The 25,784-nt window shown below is 44.5% G+C and overlaps 1 protein-coding gene across 3 annotated transcripts in view; it reads right to left on the minus strand.

Annotated features, from left to right (window-relative positions):
- ETS1 (ETS proto-oncogene 1, transcription factor) overlaps nucleotides 1–25,784 on the minus strand; it is a 127,936-nt gene that overhangs the window by 5,226 nt on the left and 96,926 nt on the right. For all 3 annotated transcript variants that reach the window (XM_050759281.1, XM_050759282.1, XM_050759283.1), the window contains 4 exons: nucleotides 25,317–25,517; nucleotides 22,068–22,145; nucleotides 20,832–21,080; nucleotides 16,210–16,470 (listed from right to left, as the gene is read on the minus strand). In XM_050759281.1, the coding sequence (XP_050615238.1) occupies nucleotides 16,210–16,470; nucleotides 20,832–21,080; nucleotides 22,068–22,145; nucleotides 25,317–25,517 (789 nt within the window). The remainder of the gene's footprint in view (nucleotides 1–16,209; nucleotides 16,471–20,831; nucleotides 21,081–22,067; nucleotides 22,146–25,316; nucleotides 25,518–25,784) is intronic.

A 25,784-nucleotide genomic window follows, 5' to 3' on the forward strand; every position in this document is an offset into this window, starting at 1 on the left:
AAGAAACATATTAACGAAGGAATGAACGTCTTTGCCACTTCTGAGCAGAAGTTATGGCTCTTAAGCACTGCTCTCTGGTAGGCAGCCTGTGGCCCCTGATTTGTGAGGAAGAAGGGTCACTATCTTCGGGCCCTCTCACAAGGAAATAGATGTTAAATATCTGCTCAGTCATAATATTTCTCTCCACTGCCACCACCCTCCCTTCCAGTCCACTTACAGGAAAGCACCCAAACTAAAAAAAAAAAAAAAAAAAAAAGCATCATTACTATTTGAGGGATTAACTTTCCACCCAGGAAATCCTCAGAGGTCAGATGGGGACTGCCTCAGAAATTCTACATAGGTTCAGTATATTCTAAATTACACATGCGCACGCGTGCGTGCACACACACACACACACACACACTTTTCTGTCTTAGCCATCAATACCCTGACAGTCAATTTATTCTATGCTAAAAGGTTTATATTCACACCGATTTCCATTCAGGATAACTTTCTCATTTGAAATGACAATGTCACCAGGGATTCTTAATTTATAGGTGTAGGTGGAGAGACAAATAGGGGTTCAAAAGTCCGTGTTGCTTGTTACATGTCTACACTGTCCCTTATAACATAAACTGGGCAGAGCGGGACTGGGAAAGAACCAGTCCACATCTCTGGAGATAGCCCAGGAAGCTCCAGCTCATCCAGGAAAGCTCTGCTCACTAAGGCTCTAATTTTTCACCGGAGTTGCAAATTTGTCTGATCCAAAGTAAACTGAGATTTAACAGGAAACAAACTTTAGGTTCCCCCTCAATCTAAAAAAGAAATTGACTTCATAATCTATAAGGGTAATGTCTTGTGGAATCTCGTATTTGTACAAGACATGTTCACATGCATCATTGTGCTTGCTCCTAAAATCCGCACCCAACCCTCTGCTGTCAGGAGAAGCACAAGCGGTCTTTCGGCTTCCTTTCTGTTGGCGCGGAAAAGGTGCTCAGCAAAGTACTGTGACTTTGCTCCGAGCCACAGTTAGCGAAATGATGGTGCTGGGTCTAGTACCCAGGCCTTTAGACTCAAAGGACCAGGGCAACCTCCAGTGAAGTAAAGAAACAGCTACTGACGCGCGCTATCATCGCACAGCCAAAGGAAGTCCTCTTCCAGTAACAACTTCCTAATGGTGGTTTCCAAGGCTCCTCCTCAGCACTTGCCACGCTGAATATGAAAACATGGAATAGCTCTACCTCCTCTTTCTGAGAATGGACCATTAGCTCTTTAAAACCATCTTGCAAGAAATACCTTACATGTATTCCAGAATAAAATGACTCAGTGAATGCCTACAAAATAAAGGAACATTCGAACAACAGCCCAGAGGGCTGCACTGGTAAAGCCCTAGCTTCCTCTGTTTCTACTTTCGTTCAGTAAAAACCATTTTGTATTCAACTCAGGGACATTTGCAGGTTTCTTGGGAGTTGCCTAAAGGCGTGAGCTACTCATTCTCTGCCTGGGTTCACAAAACTAACCGTGACATTCTCAGAGGAACCCACTGAGAAGCCATCCTAACAGACACAAAGAGGTAAAACAGTAAATCGCTCTCCAGAAATGCAGCTGCCAGAGCCGTGGTCACAGCATAGGTTTCTTGGAGAAACTCACAATAACTCTAGAGACTGAAGAGAGACATGAAGGAAACCCACCTACCCCAAAGCTATGTAAAAGAAGCCTCGGAGGAGAGGGGTTTGCTTTAGATCCTGACCGAGAAAAACGAAGGAGTACTATGACTGATGGGGCACCTACTGCGCTGCAGACACTGTGACACCCTGCACTCGTTTCCTTCATTCCCCACAATAATTCTGTGGGGTGGATGCAACTGTTGTGCTATTTGTTTCTACCACTTCACAGCAGAGAAAACTGACACACTGCGAGGCCATTTAGATCAGCAGTGGAGCAGCCAGGACTGGAACCCAGGCAGCCTGGCCCCAGATTCTTCATCTCAATGCTACCGTTGTCCCCCTGGACATGACGGGGCCAAAGGCCTGGCACCTAAACTGCCTGACTAAGTGCAATGTTGCAAGGGATAAGGGGACCTGACTTTAAAAACTCTCTCCCCGACTTCTCATAGCAGTTGCAGGACATGGGATAGCCAGCGGTTCTCCCAGTCATCTGACCACGAGTGGCTGTGCCAGCCCCCGCCACCGCCTGCACCTCCACAGGTGATGTTTCCAGCATCCTCTTGTGGCAGCCGTTATGTTATGTTACTTCATTGTTTCTTCTTCCCGGTGTTCACCTTAGCCTCTCTTCCACTATCTGAAATCTCTCTGGGGCACAGGGTCTCATGACACCAAGCCGAGGAAAAGGATGGAAAGATCGAGATCCTTCCGCCAGATGAGTCTTTGGCGGGGAGCAGTCAGCACATCTGCCCATGCTGGAAAACAGGGCCCAGGAGCGCACTGCAGTCTCCTGCCCTTGGGACTTGGTAGTCACAATGCAGAGAGGGGACCTTTGATTCCCGTGGTTTGCACCAGCTCCCAGAGGAAGAACCTCTGACGGAATGGTTAGTTTTCCTTTTCTACCAGTGCATTTTCCAAATTGAAATGTCAAGCAGTCATATGCTGTAGATGCCCCGCCCTGCCCTTTCTCTGTGATGTCAGCGTATAGGACCCAGTGAGTCTGGGACAGAGTGAGTACTCGCCGGAGGACTTTTGTCCTCATTGTGACTTTTCCTTTGTTCTAAAGGAATGAAAAAAAATTAAATTCAGGCCCTAGAAGCCCAAGTCCTAGGTGCAGAGCTCTCTAACTCTTTTTTTCTGTTTACACCCAAGAAAAGAGGGAGGATAGACAGGAAAAGCAGATACCTAAAGAAATAATGGGAATATGAATGGGAAGAATTCTCTCCCATTGGCTTCACAATAGGACAGTCAACATAACAGAGATGTCCGTTCCAGGCTCCTTCCCCCGATTCCTGCAGAGAAACCCCACAGGCAAACTCCGGCCTAACCTGTACACACAGGGCTCACCCCTCAGAAAGCCCACATTTTGGTACCAAGTGAGAGGAGCTCATGATGGCCGCTGAAGCTTCCTCTCCAGCACCTTTTGGCTGACTCCTAAACTGCCTTTTTGTTGTGGGGAGCAAGAGAACTAGGAAAGACATGGAAATGTTCTTCCAGCCAGAAACACTGGGCCGGGGTGGGCTCAGGTCCTGGCTGGGCCAATGGATAGGCTAACACAGGAGCCTGTTTCCACAGCAAGTCATCACCCTCACTTCAGGTCTGGGAGGGGACTTCGGGGCCACTTGGAAACCCAAAGCTTAGAGGCAGCTCTGGGGTTGGAAGGCACACTGGCTACACAGATCCGCCAGCGACACCCACATCCAGGCCCATCAGAAGTTCTTACACCCAAAACTGGTGTAGACAATGAATGAGTCCAGCACTCCCAGTTACGACTCTTCTAGAAGGTGATTCTGTGCTGCTTAGCAGAGGTCTGCCCAACCCCACAGGGCTCCAGGGCCCCATCCCTTGCCCTTGCTCCAAGTTTATATCCTAACCTTGTAAAGCCTCTTCCTCCATTCCCCCTGCAACTCCCCCTCGTCCCTGTGCCCAGCCCCTTCCACCTACCCAAATGGACTGTGGTCCCAGTGACCTTTGTCCCCCAGAGCAGAAAACGGTACTAAGAATAGCGCCAGTCATGGGAAGGGGAGCTCACATGTTCAATGTGACTCACAATGGTATCCCTGTCTGGGATCTCCAAGGCAGTCAACAGCACCCTTCACGATGCTGCCCGGGAGTGTCACACATCAGGAATCCAGTGGCATCACTGGGAAAGTATGCTTCTCAAGTCGAAGCTCTGAGCCACAACAACAGAGGGGTCCCTGTTAGAAGGAGGTCTCTTTCCAGAACCATGCGGGCGGGAGAGCACCACACACACACTCCACACACCCATCTCCCATGGCACGGAGCCTCCACACCCCCTGCCGTCTGCTCCCTCTCCACCCTCCCTCTCAGGCGGCTGCAGGGGAATTTCCTTCTACTACTTTGTTCTTCTCAGCCTCTGGAGAAGAGGACAGTTCTTACTACACACTGACAGGCCTGATTTGAAGAACATGGTACAAGCTCAGAAGAAGAAATACCAGGTGGGAACTTGGAGAGCTCCCAAGCCCACAAAGCAAATCACACCAAGGATGTTCACCCCCTAAGGGGACCCCCAAGGCTCCTCAAATCTAAGGCAACAATCTCACTTTTTTAAAAAACGTAAAGCTTCAAGTAAATTCCTGCTCATTTGGGTCATATTTCCTTGTCTGGGAGCCGCAAGGCCCATTATCTGTCTCAACGAGGAGCTGGTTATTAAAAATCCCCTGCTATTCTGGTCCCTTGCCCTGAGGCTAAGAACTGAGCAGTATAAATACATATATATCAGTGGGCTAGGACAATGCGTTAGTAACATGCTCTTGATGGCAATCCCTTCCATTTGCCAATCTGTCAGTATCATTCTTCTCATTTTCCAGGTCTGAGAGCCTGTGACAAGGACATCCTCACAGCAAGTGAAGAGGGTCAGGTTGAACTTCACTTTTTCCTTCTACTCCTTCCTCATTTCCATTTCAACCACAAGTTCTCACTCTTGTCACCTGTGCTCTGCTGAGAGGCGAACACAGGAGCTTTCTTCCAAACAGATGGAGGTCAACGCTGGGTGGGCACTTCCCAGGCAGTCTCCTCATGTCTGCATTGTACATGGCTCACACCAAGACCACCCCAATGGTTTGGTCTCTGTCCATTTCTCCCATCACTAGAATATACGCTCTAAGGACAAGGACTTTGTTTTTTCACTGCTTCAACCCAAAGCCTAGAACTGCGCCTCACCAACAAACACCAACAAACAAAAAATTATTTGCTGTTGAATGACTCCTGTGTCATTTGACATGTTCTCCTTGAGAACACAGACTGTATCTTATTGAGCCATATATCCTCAAAGCCAGGTATGATAGCTTATCTTCAGCAGGTACTCAGTAAAGATTTTGTAAATTACATTACTGAAACAAACCTCCTCTGAAGAAAGGCGTAAGGATTAGAAAGGCCGCTCAAATGGCTTCTCTCTATTAAACTATATTTGGGGCCAAATAATATGGGTGACCCTCAAGCTGCATTTCATCAACGTGTTCCCAAAAATGAAAACGACCACCTGTCCTTTGGGAGTTAATTTGCTACTTTAAGAAGCTAATCCCTTTAGCTCTGTTCTAAAAGTCAAATCAAATACCTCGGTGTGGGCAGGACACCACATTTATTTTAACCTATGAAACTCTCATGGTTGGTCACCCTTGCAATAGGGCTGACTCTGCCCTGATAGCACACATCTGGCAGGTGGCCCTAAAACAGAGGAACAGGCCTGGCTGGCCCCTCCCTTCCAGCCAGGTGTCTCTACCCACAGCCAAACGATGATGGCAAAAACAGAACATTCGAATCCAGAAATGACCCATCTGTTCACAAGTGTATCAAGCTGCCTTTCATGCTACCACAGGAGGACGCACCTCTGAGGGTGGGGTGGATGACTCCCCATTCCAAGCATCACCCCCCCTTTCTGTCAATCCTCTTCTAAATCACCATTCAGAAAGGTCCCCAAATCTCCTGATTTCCATTAAGTTTGAGGACAAAACAGAAAATATCCGGACAGTTTCTTGCCCTCTGGCCCAAGCTCAACCTGAAGCTGCACAAAGTCTTGTTGCCTGAGGATGAGGAACTCAAGAAACTCTACTGCTGGACTGACTGGCAATCAAGGCACTGGGGAAATTATTTGAAGAAGAGTAAGGGTCAGGAGTGCTTGATATTTTGGCTGCGTTCTATGCCTCTCATTTCTTCTGAGTTGTACATTTTCTTTGCCCCACCCTGACCCAATCTTATCTCATCTCTAACACACTCCATGTATAACACATTCTATAACTGGCCAATACGGCCTTGGTTTAAAGACTCACTGTGTGTCAATATATTCTATAAACATGTTCCTGTATCAGTGGCTAGTAACTCAAGGGCAGTGATTGGGAATATAACTTCCAGTAATTCAACTCTAACAACAAAGAACATTCTGACAGGTGTTTGGAAAGCATACTTGCTGAACACAATGATGAACAACAACTTTATAAACTTGTATTTGTTGCTGAGATAGCCAGTATCTAACCATGAAAAAGAGTAAGAAAACAGCTCTCAAATCAATTAAAACCAGTCTTTGAGTGCCGAGTTCATGTCTCTTGCATGTTAGATCAAAAACGAAAGAAGGAAGAGTGTCAAAAACATTAAAAATAAAAGCCATTTTACATGTCAGGCAGTGGAGTACTGAGTGATGACAGCATCCTATAAAATTAAAATATATGATGCCTGTGGGAAAGCCCCGGGTAGGGAGTTAAGGGTACAAGGCTTCCATATCAGTTCTTCCCTGAATCACCCTGCAATCTTATGCAACTCATTTAATCTCTCTGGGCTTTACTTTTTCCTTCCCTAAAATGGAAATAGTAATCTCTGCTTCTCTTTACTTTATAAAAATGTAAATTAAGTCCTTATTACAAAAATCTACATATATACATATATATATATAGAGAGAGAGAGAGAGAGAGAGAGAAAGAGACTAAAAGAGGTGAACAATTAAGGAGCAACTGAATATACAATAATGGAATTACAAAGAAGAATGAAACAACAGAAAATATATTTTTAAAAACAATTTTCAGTAAAAGACAGGAGGGAAAAAAGATGCATTTAAAAAAAATGTAAAAGCACTAGAAAAAATCTTATTAGACTTCCAACGATTAAATTGGCCTTTTGTATGGCGACTTTGAACAAGTAGAAAGTTGGAGGTTAAGGAAAAAAAAGTTAAAGTATACAAATCTAAAAATTTTTAATATTTTAAATGAGAATAACCATTTAGGACTTTTTTAAGTTAGGAAAGACTCTGAAATCCTTGTTCCTATGTTAAAAGTACATATGCACAAAAAGAGATAGCAGATGCAAACTGCTTTGCAAGTGAAAGTATCACAGGCATATACGGTTTAGGGAAATCTTGGCCACAGATGGACTTAGATCCTCTTTTCCCGATGCACCTTTTTCCTTAGTCATTCATGTCCCTCACCAAGTATTCGTCACCTAATTATTATACAGAGCTCACCCAGAGCAAGTTCAGCACCGTTCCCCACAAATGTCAATAGTTTGGGCCCAAAGAGACGGGTCCCACCAGCATTAACTGGGGTTCAAGCAGAACCTCTTGTCCAGTCATCAGTGCCCAAGACAGGCTTGACAGTAAGGCCAGGTGGCTGGCAACTGGCCAGTGGAGTCCTCTCACCTGGAACAGGGTTAAGCGAGGCTCATTTGGCCAGTCTGACTTGCGTCTGAGAACAAGACAGTTACGCATTTTTAGGGTATGAGGGAAAGACCTTTGTTTTTGCTCTGGCTCTGCACACCTGCAAGTGCTCAAGTACACATGTGTGGGGGCGGCGGCAGGAGAAAGGGGACTGTTCCTCTCTTAAAGGGGCAGTCTCTATTCAAATGCAACCACCTTTCTTCTAAACCCACCAATAACTCTGTCTAACACATTCAAGCTAACACTCAGACACAAACTTGGACAGTGAGCCAGTGAAGCTCAAGTCAGGAAGTGGGTTTCTTTATAGCTCTTTCCTCCTGATGTCTTCTAGGTAACCAGTTCTTTTAAGAAGTCACCAGAGATGCGTTAGGTTTGGATTTGGGGGAAGGGGATAAGAACTTTGTTATAAACCAAAGAAATGGTTTTTCCAGCCACTATAAATGTACAAAGAAAAATCTTCCTAAGTATGTAGGTAACGAGAAGAAAGAAAGGTATGTTCACTGATCAGGGTTAGAAAACAGAACTTTAGAAGTCTGAAGACTATAGTCTTTTCTCAGTAGGATTTTCAACTTGATCTCTGGAATTTATTTTATCCTAGGGGTTAAGTTTTCCCTGCATGTCAAGAATGAGAGAAATCACTAGTCAGGCGTATTAGAATTCTTGGAAGGTAGTTGAACTAGATCCTAAGGGATCATTTGCACACCGAATTTTGTAAGCGTTTATCCAGCATATAATCTCTGAACACTCCTCAAATGTAGCCAGTGTGTGCTGAACAGCAAAACACAATATTAACAACAGCATAGAGGTAGCAGAACAAATACTTTTTGTTTCACCATAATGTGATGAGCTGAAAGTGTCCTACCTACGCCTTTAAAGAAGAACGAACAGAGAGCCTAGCCTTGAGAGGCCTCCATAAGAAACTCCACCGCCTCGGCTCTGAATGTCAAACACCTCCACAGACCTGTGCCCTGACAGCATCTCCAACAAAGCAAGTCCCATCCTTGTTTCAGAGTTTAAACTTTCACATTCAATCACTCTAGGAGAACTTTCACTCTCATTATCTCTCAGGGAGAGGTGAGTCACACAAAAGACAATACAGTTTGGGGAGTTACAGTCAACAACATGCCTTGAGCTCAGAAGCCCATCACGGGCCACTGAGAGTGCCAGGACACATGGTCTTGAGTCCTGCCACATGGAAAAGCTGTGCTGGTCTCAACAAGCCATGTTTATAGGTCAGGTCCCTGTGGCTGTCTACTCAGATCTCCTGCTTCAAGGAACATTACTGACTGGCTCTACCATGTCCACACCAGCACCACCATTCCTGGGGGCTGCTCCAGCCAGGGACAGAGCATGGTGAGGGCATACAGGTCCACTTCTGGGAGACACAGAGCTCCTCCAGCAGACAACGTTGACACAAGGATCCCCTGGGCCCAGTCAAAGTTTTCTTGGAACAGAGCTACAGTTGAGGGCTCTTTCTACCCAAACCTCCTCCTTCCAGACCTGCAGCATGGTCTGAAGGTTCCCCTGCCTCCTCTTCGCTGCCTCCTCCCTTTTTTTCCTTCAGAAATGCTCCTTCCGTAAACGCCTTGCACATCTACTCATGTCTTGGCACCTGCTTTCCGGCACACTCAGACTAACACAGGATTTTGAATATTTTCTGACATTGTGAAAACCCTGAAAGTCATCTTATTTGTCGTTTGCTGTGTGACATTGGGCTAGACCTCCTCCTCTAAAAAGAAAAACAAAAATCTCAATGCCCTCATTTACACAGTGGGCATAACAGAAACTTCCTCGTGATATTTGGTGAAGGATTTAAAAAGTCAGTGTAGATGAAGGAGTCTAAGCACACAGTAGGAACTTAATAGATCCGGGATTGAGCTAAAGAAATGAAGAGACCTAATCTATTATTAAATACCTGCTATGCCCCGTGACACTGCCAGCAATTACTGCAATTCTGTAAGTAAAATGCGTTGTTCCCTGGCCTCAAGGAACTTAGAATTATACTGGAAAAATAAAAGGTTTGGAGAATACTATGGATGGAGGTGACAGCCAGCACGTAGAGCCTAGCTTTCCGTACACCCAGCACTGCTCCAGGTGCTCTCCATAAACTAATTCATTAGTTCTCACAACAAGCCTATGGTATAGAAACTATTATTACTGCCATTTTGCAGATGAGAAAACAGATACAGAGATGTTAGCTTGCCAAAGGTTACACAGCTGCTCGTTGGCAGGGTCTGACTCCATGCTCTGAATTCTACAGGGGTAGCCCCTGAATGTTGCCCCTGGTAAAACCTCATGGGATGACCACCCTTTCTTGTGTTTAACCTGGACTTCCACCTGCAGGCATTCCCAAGTGACTGGCGGGGTGCGGAGGAGCGCTCCAACCTGCAGGTGTCACATGCAAGTCACTTTGGGAGGACAGGAGGGGCAGAGCTTCTCTTGAATGAGCCTCTACACGGAGCGGCAGCTGCTTACTCTCTGCAGCAGGGGAGGCCATTCAAGGAAAAGAAAGAAGTGCCAAGGGGGCAAAAGCAGGGTCATCTGGGACACCTGGCAGGGCCTTTCCCAACAGAGGTGATGGGGAGTTTCCGAGGCCTGTTGTTTAAAGGCAGTGAAGACTGGTGTGGATGCCTCAGCAGCATGCTGGCTGCATTCTGCTCAATGGAAACATTTTGCTTCCTCCAAAGGTGGAGCTTCAAACTGGAGACGGAGTGGAATTCCAGAACAGTCACCACCCAATTCCATTATTTGTAGTGAGACTTTATTAAAGAAACAGTGACCCCAAAAATCTGAGGCTCAGAGACTCCTCCCCTAAAACAGGCAGTGGGCTACACCCAGAACAGAGGGGTCAGCCTGTGAGTCTTCTGGTATCCAAAATCCAGGCACCTCTAGGCCTCAGAGAGTTGTCAACGGCACCAGGGTTGGAGACATATTGTACAGGATGAATAGATCTCTTGTGTCCAAAGACTGCTTGCAAGGTATTACCACAGCTGAAGCAAGACACTAAGGTAGTTCAGCCAGTTGCAATCTTCAAAAGCCACGACAGAAATAGGGAATCACCACTTTCCACATTTTTAAAAAGACATTTAGGAAAAAAAAAAAAGTTCATAGTAAGGACGAATCCTTTTACCACGTGATCTTTTTCTACTGGTAGCAGATGATTAAGAAAAATTCATGCAAAACTAATTAGTTAGGAGGCAGAAACAGTGAAATTACTCACAGGCAATAGAAAAGAGCTTTGCCTCCCAACCAGTTCAAATCTTCCCGCGAATTCTCCTCCTCGATGCTCCAAAGTACTTTCCCATCAATCACATAACTGAGCAGCATGTGAGTCTACTGCTCCACGGAGATCCACAGGTCCATGCCAGGCACCCCTTTAGGATCCACAGCTCAACCCAGCACAGTGAATGGAATCCCTGCCAGCGTCTCAGCTGCTGGCTGACATGAAGGCTCTATTGAAGCTGAGGGGGCTGCCAGTTTCCTGCAACTGGTTAATTACAGCAGCCTCTGAGCAACAGAGGGAAGACACTTTGTTTCCGCCCTTCTCATTCCCAAGCTCTTTTCCTCTTATCCAACCAGGGGTTGCCCGAGGATGCTCTACATTGAGACTGTGATGGCTTCAGCAAGCCTGGAAGCCAGTCGCGGCTTTGCCTGGCCTGCAGACCTCAGTGAAGCGCCCTGCCTTCTCGGGGCCTGACTTGAGCCAGTTTACACTGTCTCACGCGACAGCATTTACATGGAGAGACTTTGGATTCCAGAGCTTGGCTCCAGTAATCCCCCAAATTAAAAGGCTCTACACTGTTCCTAATCAACATGCCCACAGCACAAGTTCACACTGCACTAGTAACCTGCTTTTATTCTTTCCTTATCACTAACTTAGGCTCATACTAAAAGTTTCCTCAGTTGTTGTCTGTACCTGAATACGTTGAGATTATTTTGCAATCGAGCTTTCCTTCAGAAAACTGTGATTTCAGCTAATGCTGCCAAATCTCAGGTTTCATTCTGAATTGAAGGGCTTTGAAGCACTTCCTTTTGCAGTAAAGTTGTTTATCTTCAAAAACATGTTTTAGCAGTAGTTTTGGGTTACTGAACCCTAAAACTCAACTAAGAGCCAGAACCCTAAGGTTCTGGACTTGGCCCTGGGACTTTCTTATTGTGTGACTTTAGACTGGCTCTAAAGTCATCTATGAAATGACAAGAAGAGGATTTATTTCAGGGCAGAATCAATTTGAGAGGACCTAGAGGAGAATGTACCGGGCTTCTTTTTCTGCAAGACTAGTACCTTGTGTGTGTGTGTGTGTGTGTGTGTGTGTGTGTGTGTGACACAAAAAAACTTGGAGGTTGAATTCCAGATAGTCCCAAATTTAGCCTTAAGGAAACTGAAGGACTGCCTACTTATAAATCTGTGTAACACTATAAAACATAATTTCATTATGGTTAATGAATGGCTTTGGGTTTAGCCTTTTTCAGGCTCCTAGAAAACAAGAAAACCACTTCATTCATAATTGCAAATCAAAGACTGAGAACACACCTAGACATTGATAAGGGCATTACCACCAGACCTGCTCCAAAACAGCTACAGAAGTGATAGGACTCCTTATCTGTGGCTATGTCTGACAATCTGGAATGAAGTTCAATAAAGGTGATTTATAGGTCAATAATTCTGGACGGAAGCCAAGGCCAGCTCTCCTCCCTCCCACATACCCCTAACCCACATACACATAGTGTTCATTAGTGACAAGAGGCAGACAAGGTCCTAATCAGTCTAGGCAGGCAACTGCAATAACCAAGGAGTACTCTCATTCTCTAATATGAAGAAAAGATTTTCTATTCAGGTGAGACATTTGGTGCTTAAGATTCAATTCAGAAGCTACCTCTGTGCAGAATGCAGTTACATACATGGCCTTGAATAAGTCATTTTTTTGTGCCTCAGTTTCATCATCTATGAAATGGGACTAGAGGGGTTGAGAGGAAGAGACACTACTCTGTGACAACCTACTATATTATTCTATACCTACTGAAACGGAAAAGCAAGAGGAAGAAGAGATGCCTATGTTTTTCAAGGACTTGGAAAGCGTTTTGCCTAGGTCTACAAAATGTCTTAGAAAACATTGGGCTAGTTCTCTAGGACCGTGTTGTAATTAGAAGGGGTTCATAATGTATCTTCGAACAAAAGAAAATGGAGCTTTCTGATGGTATCAGTTTGATAACCGTAAACAGTTCACAGTAAGGTAAGGAGGTACATTTTGGCGGAAGCCAACATTGCATTTGATGTATTCTTAACTCAGCTAACAAGCAGGCTTTCAAGCCATGTTATCTGCCCCCGCATCTTGACCTAATTTAACAAGTTGCTATGGGAGCCCAGCGAAGGTTGATGCAATTTTCTTATCTTTGGAGGAAGAATGTAGCTGTGCAAGAGAATGTGAAAATTCAGTTTCTAACTGATTTCCACACTTACAGTGCAGTAAGAAAGACATCGTATCAGGAAGTAAAATGTATTCCTCTGGAGATGACATGGACAAAGACCCAGACTCCTGGTGCAACGGCAGGAAGATGGATTCTCTTCCCAGCTTGGAGAATCTAAGCATGCACCCTTTAGTTCAGGCCAAGTAACAGTGACGTGGAGCTATGTGTACCCCTACTGTGTGGCCAAACATACTCTGGAGCAATCAAATTTTAAGGGAACATACGGAAAAGTTGAGCAGAACCTGAGCAAGTAAGTGTAACTTTTACAAGCAATAAAATGTATTGCCAACAAGTGTATACAATGATTTCTGCTGTCCATAGTACTGTGGCAAATTTCAGCTCCTCTTAACATGTCTGCATAAAGCTAGACACCCATTTATAGGCACTCTAGTGACTGCCTCAGGTGGTGGACGAGGCTGTATGGGCACATTTCATCCGCTTCCCTATTCCCTAGGATGCATCTTAAATGAGGCTGGCGGGGGCACCATGAGGGTGTGAGATCACCCTCATAGGATGAGTCTGCAGTACAGGCAGGAGGTGTTCACCAGGTATCCACTAAAGGAAAAAAATAAACACTAAAATGTGGGTTGCTCCTCACGTACCTAACAAATCCCAACTTTCATTCAGACCACAGTAATAGGAGAATCCAGTTCAAGTCTAAGGATTTTTAAAATATCTTGAATTCAAGGAGACAGTGAGCCCTCATATTCGCTTTTCTGCACTCAATATACGCTCAGACATTTGCTGAAATAATTGAATTGTTATAATTGAGGGTTTTTCCCTCTATGTCTAGCACAATGTCCAGCATTCATTTATTTAATTAGTTGATTTAATTCAATTACATTTTCACAGATTTCCTGCCACCGAGACAAGAATGAACACTTCTACTTCACTAAAAGTAGAAAACGGTAACAAGGTAAATTTGCCTAAAACCACACAGTGTGTTAGAGTTGGGAGGAAACACAGAGGACTTCTGTTTTCTGGACTATTATTCTCGCCACCACATGAGACAGTATAAAAAAGTGAAATTGCAATGGTCAAGGAGAAAGAATTAAATGGCAAGATGCTTCAAAAATGTTTTTTTCATTAAAATGATTACTTCAGTCTTTGAGACTTTTAAGTGATAATCACTACCTCTTTTCTTCTACTCACTAAATGTTTTACTCCCTTATCCCATGTCTGAAGAAAGAGAGAAAGGGAGAGAGAGAGAGAAAAGAAGGAAAGAAGGGAGGGAGGGAAGGAGGGAGGGAAGGAGGGAGGGAAGGAGGGAGGGAGGGAGGGAGGGAGGAAGGAAGGAAGGAAAGAAAAGGAGGGAGGGAGGGAAGGAGGGAGGGAGGGAGGAAGGGAAGAAAGGAAGGAAGAAGGGAGGGAGGGAGGGAAGGAAGGAAGAAGGGAGGGAGGAAGGAAGGAAGGAAAGAAAAGGAGGGAGGGAGGAAGGAGGGAGGGAGGAAGGGAAGAAAGGAAGGAAGAAGGGAGGGAGGGAGGAAGGGAGGAAAGGAAGGAAGAAGGGAGGGAGGGAGGAAGGGAGGAAAGGAAGGAAGAAGGGACGGAGGGAGGAAGGAGGGAGGGAGGAAAGGAAGGAAGAAGGGAGGGAGGGAGGAAGGAGGGAGGGAGGAAAGGAAGGAAGGAGGGACGGAGGGAAGGAAGGAGGGAGGGAAGGAAGGAGGGAGGGAAGGAAGGAAGGAAGGAAGGAAGGAAGGAAGGAAGGAAGGAAGGAAGGAAGGAAGGAAGGAAGGAAGGGCGGGCAGAGGAGAGGGTGGGCAGGCAACTATCAATCTATCCAGACATAACTCAGACCTACAGCATAGTTTCCCCTGCACCACAAAAACAGAAGCAAGCACTGGCAGTTAGAGATAAAGTCTACCTCACAAGGCCACAAAGTCATTTTAGAGCTACCTCTGCCTTTCCTTTCTCTTCCCAATTAAGCAGCACGTCTCCCTTCCTTTATCACTATATTCAACTGCAGTCTAGTTCTTTAACCCCTAACAAGTATAACTGCATGAGCTGGCACTCTTGTACATCCTGAGAGTGACTTAATATACTTTTCCTCACCCCAGATGTTTCTAATGGAAATGAATATACTTCCTAATAATCTCCTTCCAGAGATGGGAAAGGACTCCCTTGAAAAGTAGTAAGTTCCTACATGCTAGCCATGTTCAAGCAAGACCACCGGGGTATTGTAGAAAGAATAAAGTAAGGGCCTTTGAGTTCCATTCCTGGCCTTGACCTTGTTGCTACCCCAACATGTAGACATAATTCCTGAGCACTACTCATGCAATGAACTGCACTGGGAGCTATGTGGAATGCAACATAAGAGAGACACTCCTGATCTCTGAAGGGGGAGTAAGTTTTCAAGCATTTGAGTTGTTTTCAAAGGTCACTGGTTTTCTTCGTAAAAGACCTAAGGCTTCCCTGAATGCAAAAATGAGGATTCAGCATACTCTAAAGATGAGACAGACACCTCAATAGAAACACAGATCTTGCTGTTTGTCATCATCCACACAAAGGGTCCCTACATGAAAACGCATCCAGAGTGGAGAGAATTATAAGAGAATAAAGGCCTAGACCACATCTGAGTAATCAAAGCTACTTTAAAATAAGCTCTACTCACGGTACACTTTCTAATTTTTAGAAAACACTAGAGAGATCTGATGATTAACACATTAATACTCCTTGGCTATTTCTCAGCTATACTCTCCACATGTTTTTCTGGTAAAGCAGCATGATGTGCTACAACCCATTTGAAGAAAGAATTGTTTTGCTCTACTACCAGAGTCTCAGTCAAAGCTCAAGCTCTCAACCTACATCTTCCTTTCTTTATGGCCTTTCTTCACTCATCACTGTCATAACTACAGCTTTCGCTCCTGGAAGAAAACTGCTGATAAAGTCGAGTGAGAGAAGGGGTCTTCTCTATAGGCCGGGATGGATGTGGACAGGGCACAGTGTCACTGAGGACACTGCTCCCACATTTGAACAGCTGGCCTAAGGAGAACGGTGCTGCAGAAGAGTGCAGTGTGGAGGCCATTCAGTTGTGCCTTTGAGAGATGCTACTGCTGATTTTGTATTGAGAAAGACCTCCCAGGAGCAGACCAGGAAAAATCCCCTGATGCCAGGCCACTAGATAGAGTTTCCAGGAACACCAAATCATCACAGTTCCCTTCCCCCAGACATGGAAAAACACCAAAATATAAGTTTCCTACCATTCTTGGAAATGATCCCTTTGAAGAGAATGATACTATTTGCTTCCAAAAATCAATGGCTATTCACAAGCAGAGTGGCTGGAGAGACTAAAGAATTCTTAGAGAGACTTCTCCCCGCTGCCCTGCAAAAGGGAGTCTGTCGTTGTCTCTGGTCAGAGGTGCACAGTGCCTTCCAGGAAGGATCCCACCCACAGAAACGTGCAGACGGAGTTGGCCTCAGCAGCGGGAGGGCGCCTACCTGTGTAGCCAGCTAGGGCAGCAGCAGGAATGACAGGCTTGTCCTTGTTGAGGTCAGCACGGTCCCGCACATAGTCCTTGAAGGTGCCCTTGGGCTTGTGGTTGGGCAGGGCAGCCGGATAGTCCTCTGAGTCGAAGCTGTCATAGGAGGGAACACGCTGCAGGCTGTTGAAAGATGACTGGCTGCTCCAGGACTGGGTGAGGCGATCACAACTATCGTAGCTCTCTATGCTTTCAAAAGAGTCCTGGCCCCCGAGTTTACCTGGAGGTAAAGGAGGAGGTAGGAAGAGGACAGGGGAGGAGGGAGTGGGAAAAAAAAAACTGTAAAAACCCTCTTATGGAGGACAGATTGCTAATCAGATCTGCAGGAGGGACAGAAGAAGGGAGAGGCGAGTGGGAACGGAAGCTTCAGGGGTCATGGGTTTACTCTGGGGAAAGGGGCTGCACCAGGCCACCATCTGAGGGTCCACGGCCACTCTGCTGCCTGGTTTGAGAACTCCAAGTACAGAGAGTCAGAGTCAAACGCTGCTCACATCTGTCAGAGTAATGCTTGGGTCCTCAAGAGTTCTAAAGCCAGAAATCTAGAAGCTGAGGATCACACATGTTATGATACGATTTCTGGCTGATGTTGTAGGCCCAGTGAATAAATGAAGAAATCGGAGCAATGTCAGGCTGAATTCCGCACTCCAACTCAAGCCAATGAGATGATTTCAAAAGGCCCAGTTTGGAAAATATTTTGGTCATAAGAAAAAAGAATCCCATTAGACTAAGAGCAGATTACCCTTTTCTGACCTTGGAACTAAAGTGCTATTTTCTTAGCATTTTTCCCAAATACTATTTTAACATAAAATACATGAACTGACCCTATGCCTTTTCAAATAGAGTAAGATGGTATAAGATGCTTTTCCCAAGAGATTTTAAAATATCACACACACTATTACTCTTCTAAACAGAAAACCATATTCTTTATCCTCTCCAAGTAAAATTATGTATTGAAATTTAAACTTCATTGGAAAAGTATAGGCAATACTTAAATGGTTTATTAAAGAGTTAAGGTCCACAGTAGTGTCAGAAATCCTTTACTGTGTGAGTTGCTTAAGGCATTCTTAACTGACCACAAGATCATGCAAGTTCATTAATTTCCCAAACCAGGTTATAAACAGCTGCTATGATTGCACAATAGCTCCTGGAGAAATTTCCATTGGTAAAAATGCCACTAAAAAGGAGGCTAGCAAAAAAAAAAAAAAAAAATGTTTTAGAGGAAAACAAATGCATCTAAGAGCTAAAAAGGCTCACAGGAATGGTTTTTATATGCAACTTTCAGATACTTTTCAAGTAACCTAAGTTAAATCATGGGAGACTAGATGGTCACCTCAATTCAGCACAGGCCAAAAGGCAAAGGGATGTGACAAATATTTACACAGAAATATCCGTAAATCAACTCTTAATTGTTCAGAGGTGATTGATCTATAAATTTCAAATCCCAGAATAAGGCTGACTCATACAATTTCATATTAGTGTGCTCCCAGTGTATTTTCCTCTCCATGACAGTGGAGATTGCTTAAAACAATAAAAATCAAACATGAACAGATGCCCAAACCTAAAGTAAGTATATAGGAAAAGATGTTGCTCCCAACATTGTTTAAAGATCCGGATAAAAGGCATTTGGCTGAGTGTGTACTTTCTGTAAAATCCACTGCTGTGGGTTTTCTCTACTTCCTGACCCCTCCAGAGCTGCTTTAAACAGAAAGGTGGTGTCATCCGTTTCATCTCATTCCTTCCTCCACTCATCCATTCACAGGAGGGTTATCTCGGGAAAGTAAACTGAAGAGCTTCATGGAGTTATCAGCCTGGCCCACCCAGTCCACTATCAAAAGGGCACCTCTTCATTCTTATTAAAAATGAATACATATTTCTTTATAATTCTTCCCCATTTACCCAGCAGAAAGTCATCTTTTTCACCTTTTTAGAAATAATCTAATTTTCTCTCAAGAAATTTACACTAAATGATTCAATGAAACAGCCTACAACCAGAATGTCAAAGCCTTGTTTTAGCAGAACAGGAAATTTTGTGGCATCTCATAAAAAGGTATTTGTTCATACCAGCTACTGATCTTCATGGCCATTTATTTTCTCTTTGAGACAAACATACCAAAAGCCTAAGAAGGAGAATTTATATTTTCATCAACACCCCACCAAGTTGATAGTATTTATGCTAAAGTCTCTCTGAAATGATTCCATCTCTATCAGCCAATTTTATACTTGGAGAAGAAGGAGATCACAATTTTCACAAGCAAGATAGTAGAGTTTCCAAGGACTCCCAATAAGCAAGGGGGCTAAACCAAGCCAGAACCAGTCTCTGGCAACCCCCCAAACATGAGGCAAATGCAACCCTGTTGAGAGTTGTGGTTTACAGCAGTAGGCAGCTTTCATTTTAGCTCGATTTCACAACCCTGGTGCTGGGAACCTTCATTTACGGGTATTTTCTCCAAAAATGGGTAGAATCCAACTGGATTAGACACTCAGTTATGCTGCGGTGCTCATGCAGGGAAACCTGTGTTCTCTAAACTGTCCACCAGCCAGACTTTCTGAGAAGGGCCTCGGCAAACTCCTTCCAAAGCTATCTGACTCCACTGAACAGACCTCAGAGCACTCAATACAGAAGATGGGACAGCACCCAGCCACCCACTGAGCAGACTAGTACAAAGACAGTCCTTAGGGCCCACATAAGTGGGGCATAGAAGCACTCTGTATGCTGTAATGCAGCCTGTGAACACTGTACTATGATTCGTATAAATAACAATCGGTTAACAGTAACGCTTTCGGTCTAGACCAATCACAGCATCTCAGATTCAATTGGCCCTCTGCATAGGCCCTGTTTGCAGCACTTCTAACACGCAGAAAACAGCCCTGCACAAAATGGTCTTCCCCTCAAGTTTTTGTGGCCTGAACTTGGAGGGAGGGAAGAAGAGTGGAGCCAGAAAGAAATACCTCATGTCTGTTTGTAAGGGTCACTTTTGGTCCATAGTCATTAGTTTGGGGTTGGAGGGGTGGCGGGGACCAAAACCAAGAACGAAGGAAAGGAGAGGGAGAAGAGACAATTACACAAATGCAAAGCCAGATGCAATTTCAAAACAATGTGACGGGAGGTCTACCCAAAGTTACAACATGGCCGAGCGCAAACCCACAGGCTTGGCCTCACCGTGTAGATGTACAGAAAGTCCCACAAGGAAGAAAGTCGTTTTAATACTGTGACCCCCCTGATAAAAGAGAAACACATATACACACACTCGTGTGTACGTATTTAAATAGACACGCACCCAAAAATAAAAAGAGTCAGAAAGGGGAAGGCCGACTGGTCCCACCCATCCCCTTCGGTCTGAAACACAAACACCCTGGGGCCTTAAGAAGGAAGATTAGGGGTTCTGATTTTGCAGGGACTTTCCCTCTGCAGGGCTTGCTGGTGATCCCTAGGCCTGCTGGGAGGAAGTGTGAGCCTGAATACTCGAAGAAGATGACACTGTGCAGGACCCACGATTCTTCAAAGTAAAGGTGCCACTGGGCTCTCCTCCAAGAGCCTCACAATAGGTACCACATACGGTCAGTCACTGAGCAGAAATCACTCATAGGCCAGCCCCAGCCTGCCATCCGACCCAAGCCCCACCTGTCAGCTTTCTCCCGTTCCTCTTCCCATTTATAATTCTTTCCCATTTACCCACCAGAAAAGTCATCTTTTTCACCTTTTTAGAAATCATCTAGCTCTTGCTAAATAGACAAAAGCTTTCTTACAATAGACTGCATTTTTCTCAGAAACAAAACAATTTGGACACTTTACTAGGTAGGTTGTATCTCTGAGCGTTTATGTCCTGTTCCTAAAGATTGGGTGCATTTTACCTTTTTTGCTCTATGACAACCAGCTCTATTTTGAAACATTTTCTTCACTGACAGTGAACATTTTATCATTATTATAATAGTCATGTTAACAAAACTACCTTCTTTTGGAAACCCCTGGCCACCTCCTTCCCTGGTCCTCTAGCTAAATACACACTTTCACCACACTGCTGATGACTGGTTCCAAACAAACCGTTGGTTAACCATCTTGTGTCTTCCCAAACCAAAAAAGTCACAGGAGGCTTAAGATCCCAGGCTGGCCAGCAGAGGTCATTCCAGGTACCAAGCCAGGATCTACGGTCAGACCCAGGAGTCCTCTGGGAGGAGCACCAGGACACATGCTAAGCTCAAGGGTTTTCCAGGGTGGTCACTTGAACCATTTTTATTTGATTATGTCCTCCTCAAGGAAAATAGAGCATACCTTTCAAAGTGACCAAATTCAACCAGAGTTATTAACTGAGGGAAACATTTTGCCCAAGTAAGACATTTAATTTCTTAGATTGCCTGATTCTGATTTCACTGTGGACCCCATGGCCTTTGCCACAATAATGGACTTGGCTAAAACACCACGATGGAAAGTTCTTAGCATCTGGACACTCTAAGATGGGAAGGCTGAAACTGAGGAATCTACATGTCTAATAAATGAGAAAAAAAAAATGGAACCTGAAAACACTCACAGAGTCAGGTAATTCTTGTAAACCCAAGAGCTTTTAGAGAAGAAGTATGACCTACCACGACTGGCTCTCCCCATGCACATGTTGTCTGGGGTGACGACTTCTTGTTTGATAGCAAAGTAGTCGTTCTGCAAGGTGTCTGTCTGGAGAGGGTCCCGGAGAATGACTGAGGGGTAGTCGTTCTCATACTTGAGGGAGAGGAGCTCTTCCGAGCTGATGGGATGGAGCGTCTGATAGGACTCTGTGATGAAGCTGGGCTCTGAGAACTCGGATGGTGGAACACACTGGGCATGCTCGATACCATAGCCTGGAAACAAAGGGTTTGCAATTAAAGAGAGGAGAGATTTGTACTTTAAAAAAGCAGTTTTTCACCGCCTACAGAGGCCGTATGACATGGAACAAGCTCCTTAGAGAATAAAGGGAAAATACTTTAAATCAGAAAGGCTTGGGTTTTTAACCTTGTCCACTACTAAATAGCTATGGCCCTTGACAAGATAATTGACTTCCTGACTTCACATTCTCATCTATAAAATGGGGGAGATTGCGATCTTTCCTGGAGCACTGCAATGAAGATGAAATGAGGATATAGGTAAAATGCCCACAACATTCCCCACACAATAAGCTCTTGACACAGGGTAGTTAACATCATTATGTTACTGGAATAAAAATTGTAATCACGTAAAAAGATAAAATTAAAAAATAAAACCTGTTTAATATTCCCTTTAAAAGCAGAGCCATCAGATAAGATGCTCCTATATCTCAGAGCTTACATTAGTGCAACAGGCCTACAGCCATTCTTTCCCTCAGGCTATCTTTCAGTATGGTGGGGTATCTTACACGAAAAAGGAGAAGGCTGTATTTCCTCTAATAGAATTTGAAGCTGCATAGCACACTCTTAAAGAAGGATTTTAGAGGAAATGCTGTCATCTCCACTAGTAAAAAGGAAACAACAAAGGCCAAGATCAAATTCCTAACCCAACCCTCTTTTGGCCATCATAGTGAACAGTACCAAATCAGAACAAAAGTTTAGGGGCTCCAGTTGCAGTCTCTCTGCATGACTTTCAGGTTGAAGGTATCAGAGAAGGATCTTAGCGTGTAGGAACTTGGTAGGTTAATGAAACATGTATATAGGTTGAAACTTGGTGCTTTGTGGAAAATAATAAAAGAAAGTAACAAGGAAGAGTCTACATCTAAGAAGATATTATTTTTGATAGAATTACTATGAAGGAGCCTGAGATCGACGGAGATAGGGGTCTTTTCCTAGTTTCCTATAAAGGAGTAGAAATGAACTTACTAATGAAGTAATCCGAGGTATAGCGGGATTCTGGATAGGTTGGGTTGACTCCATTAACTTGATATGGTTTCACATCCTCTGTAATGAACAGATAGGGAATGAACAACGAGGTCAATATTCAAGTCATGCTTGGCCTAAAAGGATCTTGGATGCAAAGACACAATGATCTCAACCCCTTTTCTAAGAAATCTGCATACTCATTAACTGAGTTGGTATCTGAGTCTATCCTGACTGTGACCTTGTCTAAACATGAGATCAAAAAAATATGACTAAAGTTATTATTTCAGTAGCTGCAAAATGGGATTTAGTATCTTGGAAAGAGAATCCATGAGTAATCTCTAAGGGCTGAGAAGGCATTCAGCATTCATTCTCAATGAATTCGTACTGCGTGTATGTCGACCACACTAGAGCCAAAGGCTTGAGTACATCACAGGTTAGCAGGATCAATCCCCAACCCCCAAACTGGTCAATTTCAAAACTTTTCAAAAATATATGGCAGTCTTCAGGCAGTAGATTTTATGTTCTCCATTTCCTCTAACAGATGTCTGGTTTTTGTTTTGTATTTTTCCCATTGCCCTCAGGTTTCAAGTTCAGGCCCAGACAAGAAGCAGGACACTGGTAAGGTGACTCCATTTGGTGAAATGTGACTGGGCTTGTATAAAGGGAGAGAAGAGCAACCCAACCAAGCTCCTGCCCAGATGCCAACTCCCCTAGGAAAAGGAGAGGAAGGGAGACGAAGTGCACCTGCGGACAGAAAGCTCTGCACAACACTGCAGTGAGCCTGGGATCCTCTAATTACCCTGGAACAAATGCCATGGCCTCCAATTCTTGTATGGAGTAGTCTGATTATATTTCACCATAAGAATCTGACATAAAGAGAGTATGGGTTTGGGTTTTTCCTCAGGTATTTGATAGCTTGTTAGGAGCAAAGTCTGATGAGAAAACAAGTTTATGCCTGCACAGAAAAAACAGTTCCCAGTTGAGATAAAATTATTAAACTTTGCTTTAGCAGTTTATCAGATTGAAACATCCCCGTACCTCTGGCCTTCCACCCCACCCCAAACAGCTATGTTTTTTTGGTGCTGTGTTGCTTTAGTTTAGTTACAGAACAAAAGCTGTAGTCTCAGCACAAACATCATGCTCATCTCGTCAAGTAACTGAACCTGAAGAGGGAGAATTCTTTCTGCCTCTCTCAACAGAATATTGGGTGGGATGATAAGGCTTTTGCTCTCAAACATACTAACTTATATCCTAATTCTCTTAAATTTTCTTACATTCTTCCTTTACCCTAAGCGAGGCTAAACCAGTCTTAGGGGCCAAAAGACCCCTGTGAGTCCACATTATTATACAAAAAGCACAGGATGGGATGTTAAATTTTAAGTTAAATAAAAATATATTGAGGCCAGGCATGGTGGCTCACACCTGTAATCCCAATGTTTTGGGAGGCCAAGGCGGGCAGATCACGAGGTCAAGAGATCAAGACCATCCTGGCCAACATGGTGAAGCCCCAACTCTACTAAAAATACAAAACGTAGCCGGGTGTGGTGGCACACACCTGTAGTCCCAGCTACTTGGGAGGGTGAGGCAGGAGAATCGCTTGAACCCGGGAGGCGCAGGTTGCAGTGAGCTGAAATCGCGTGACTGCACTCCAGCCTGGTGACAGAGCGAGACTCTGTCTCAAAAAATAAATAAATAAAATAAAATAAACATGTATTGAAAGTTGAAATAAAATGAAGTTTAAGGAGATGAGTGATATTGAAGACATTGCTAGCCTGAGCTTCATTTTACAGACAAGGACAATAATAGGACTTGTCCTTACTATCTCACACGGTGATTTTGATAATCCAAAGAGAAAATGTATTTGAAAGCACTTTGGAAACAAGGAGACACAATAGAGATATTAATTGTAACTACAATCAGAGACAGGCTTAGATAGCCCAAAACACCTGGCAGCTCCACTGTGATAAATGGAGGAAAACAGCCTCTTAGTAGAATATATTGGGTTACACAGTCTGATGGAATCTGCTATTGTGTTTAGAAGTCAACAGTCCAATCAGATCTGTTAGGAGCCTGCCATATCGTTTCCCTCTATAAACAGGCTGCTTATGTCAACACCTATGGGTGGGTGTCTGTGCACGGAGAACACGCCAGTGCTTTGGGGAAGCCTGTGCAACTGCCTGCCACCCTCGGTAAAAGCAGCCACAGAGAGACTCACCCAGTTCTTTCCTGTGTTCCTTTATGTCTTATTTTTTAACAGAAGGTGAAGAGAAGGAACAAAGATAACACTTTTGAGCACAGAGAAATCTAGTTTGGGTCTCTCTTGAGCACTGTAGAGTGGAATATATTCTTAAACAAAGGAAGGTATTATGTGGGCTAAAAGTGCTAATCCTGAGTTTTGCTCCCCTCCCCCAGCGTCTGTGCCAAGAGTTAGAGCTGGTGACCACAGGGAAAGGGTGGGCCTGGGTTAGAGAGGGCAATGGGCTTCTAGGCTTACAGTCAGCTGGAGGGCACTGCTGACTGCTGGTAACTGCAATTTATTTTAAGAAAAAATCAGAAAAATAAGCGCAAAAACACCCAAGTTTGCCGCCTGCTGCTGTTTCTATACTCAGCCAGGACTGTGGTACATGAGTCACTTGGTCCAAAAAGGTTGGAAGAGGCTGTTAGGGGAGGCCATGTCATTACAAGGTTGCAACACAGCGTCCTGATATAACCCCAGTTCCTGCTCCAGATGTAAAAGGTATGATGCACTACTGCAATTCCAATCCAGTTAGTGGGCAGAGAAATCTGTCTTATTAATATGCTCTCAGAAGCTAAGCTTTCCTGGGATGTGATCAGGTATTATGTGGCCATGCATCAAGGCAGTATGTATTAAGATTGCAGAAAAACACACACACACACACACACACACACAAACTATTCTTGGGTTGGCTGTGGGCACTGCTTGTTCAAACAGGGCATGGGTTTGAGATAAGGACCTGGATTAGAATGTTGCAATCCAAGAAGCTTCAGAGGTACAATCTTGCAGAAGATTAATATCTGGACCCCCAATATGTAGAAGAAAAAGAAATTAACACTCATCTAAGAGTACCTGCTATATGCTGAGCAGTGTACCAGGCACGTCCCCACATACGTCCTACAATAGGACGCCCACAGAGAAAGGCATCGACGTCCCACCATTGGGTGAGTCCCCTACCTGCTCTCACAGCAACCCCACATGACCTCCACCTCTCCCTGTTTCCACATATTTACCTTTCTGCAGGATCTCTAGATGTTCCCATAAGATGTCCCCAACAAAGTCTGGGGCCAGCTCGAGAAAGCAGTCTTTACCCAGGGCGCAGAGGGCTGCTCCGTTCATACAGAACTTCTGGAAGTCTACGCCTTTCAGGCTGAATTCATTCACAGCCCACATCACCCAGTCCCGAACATGGGTTTCTGTCCACTGCCGGGGGTCTGAGGAAAGAGGTCAGATGAAGATCCAGCAGGTCAGGCTTTTCACTCCTATCCAAGCCTCAGAGAGGACACTGAAGGAGCTGAACTTAGCTGAGAATGCTATCTTTATTCATCGAATGAGGAAGCACCAGCCTAGCCTGCACAGCGAGTGCCTTCCATAACCCTCCCCTCCACATTCAACATCTCTGCCTTCTCTATTTCACCAGCTCGGACGTCACTACTGCCAGCCAAAAAGTACCACGTGAGTATTCTCTGCCCTTGCAGGCA

Source organism: Macaca thibetana, chromosome 14 (genome assembly GCF_024542745.1).
Source record: "Macaca thibetana thibetana isolate TM-01 chromosome 14, ASM2454274v1, whole genome shotgun sequence".
Taxonomy (NCBI): domain Eukaryota; kingdom Metazoa; phylum Chordata; class Mammalia; order Primates; family Cercopithecidae; genus Macaca; species Macaca thibetana.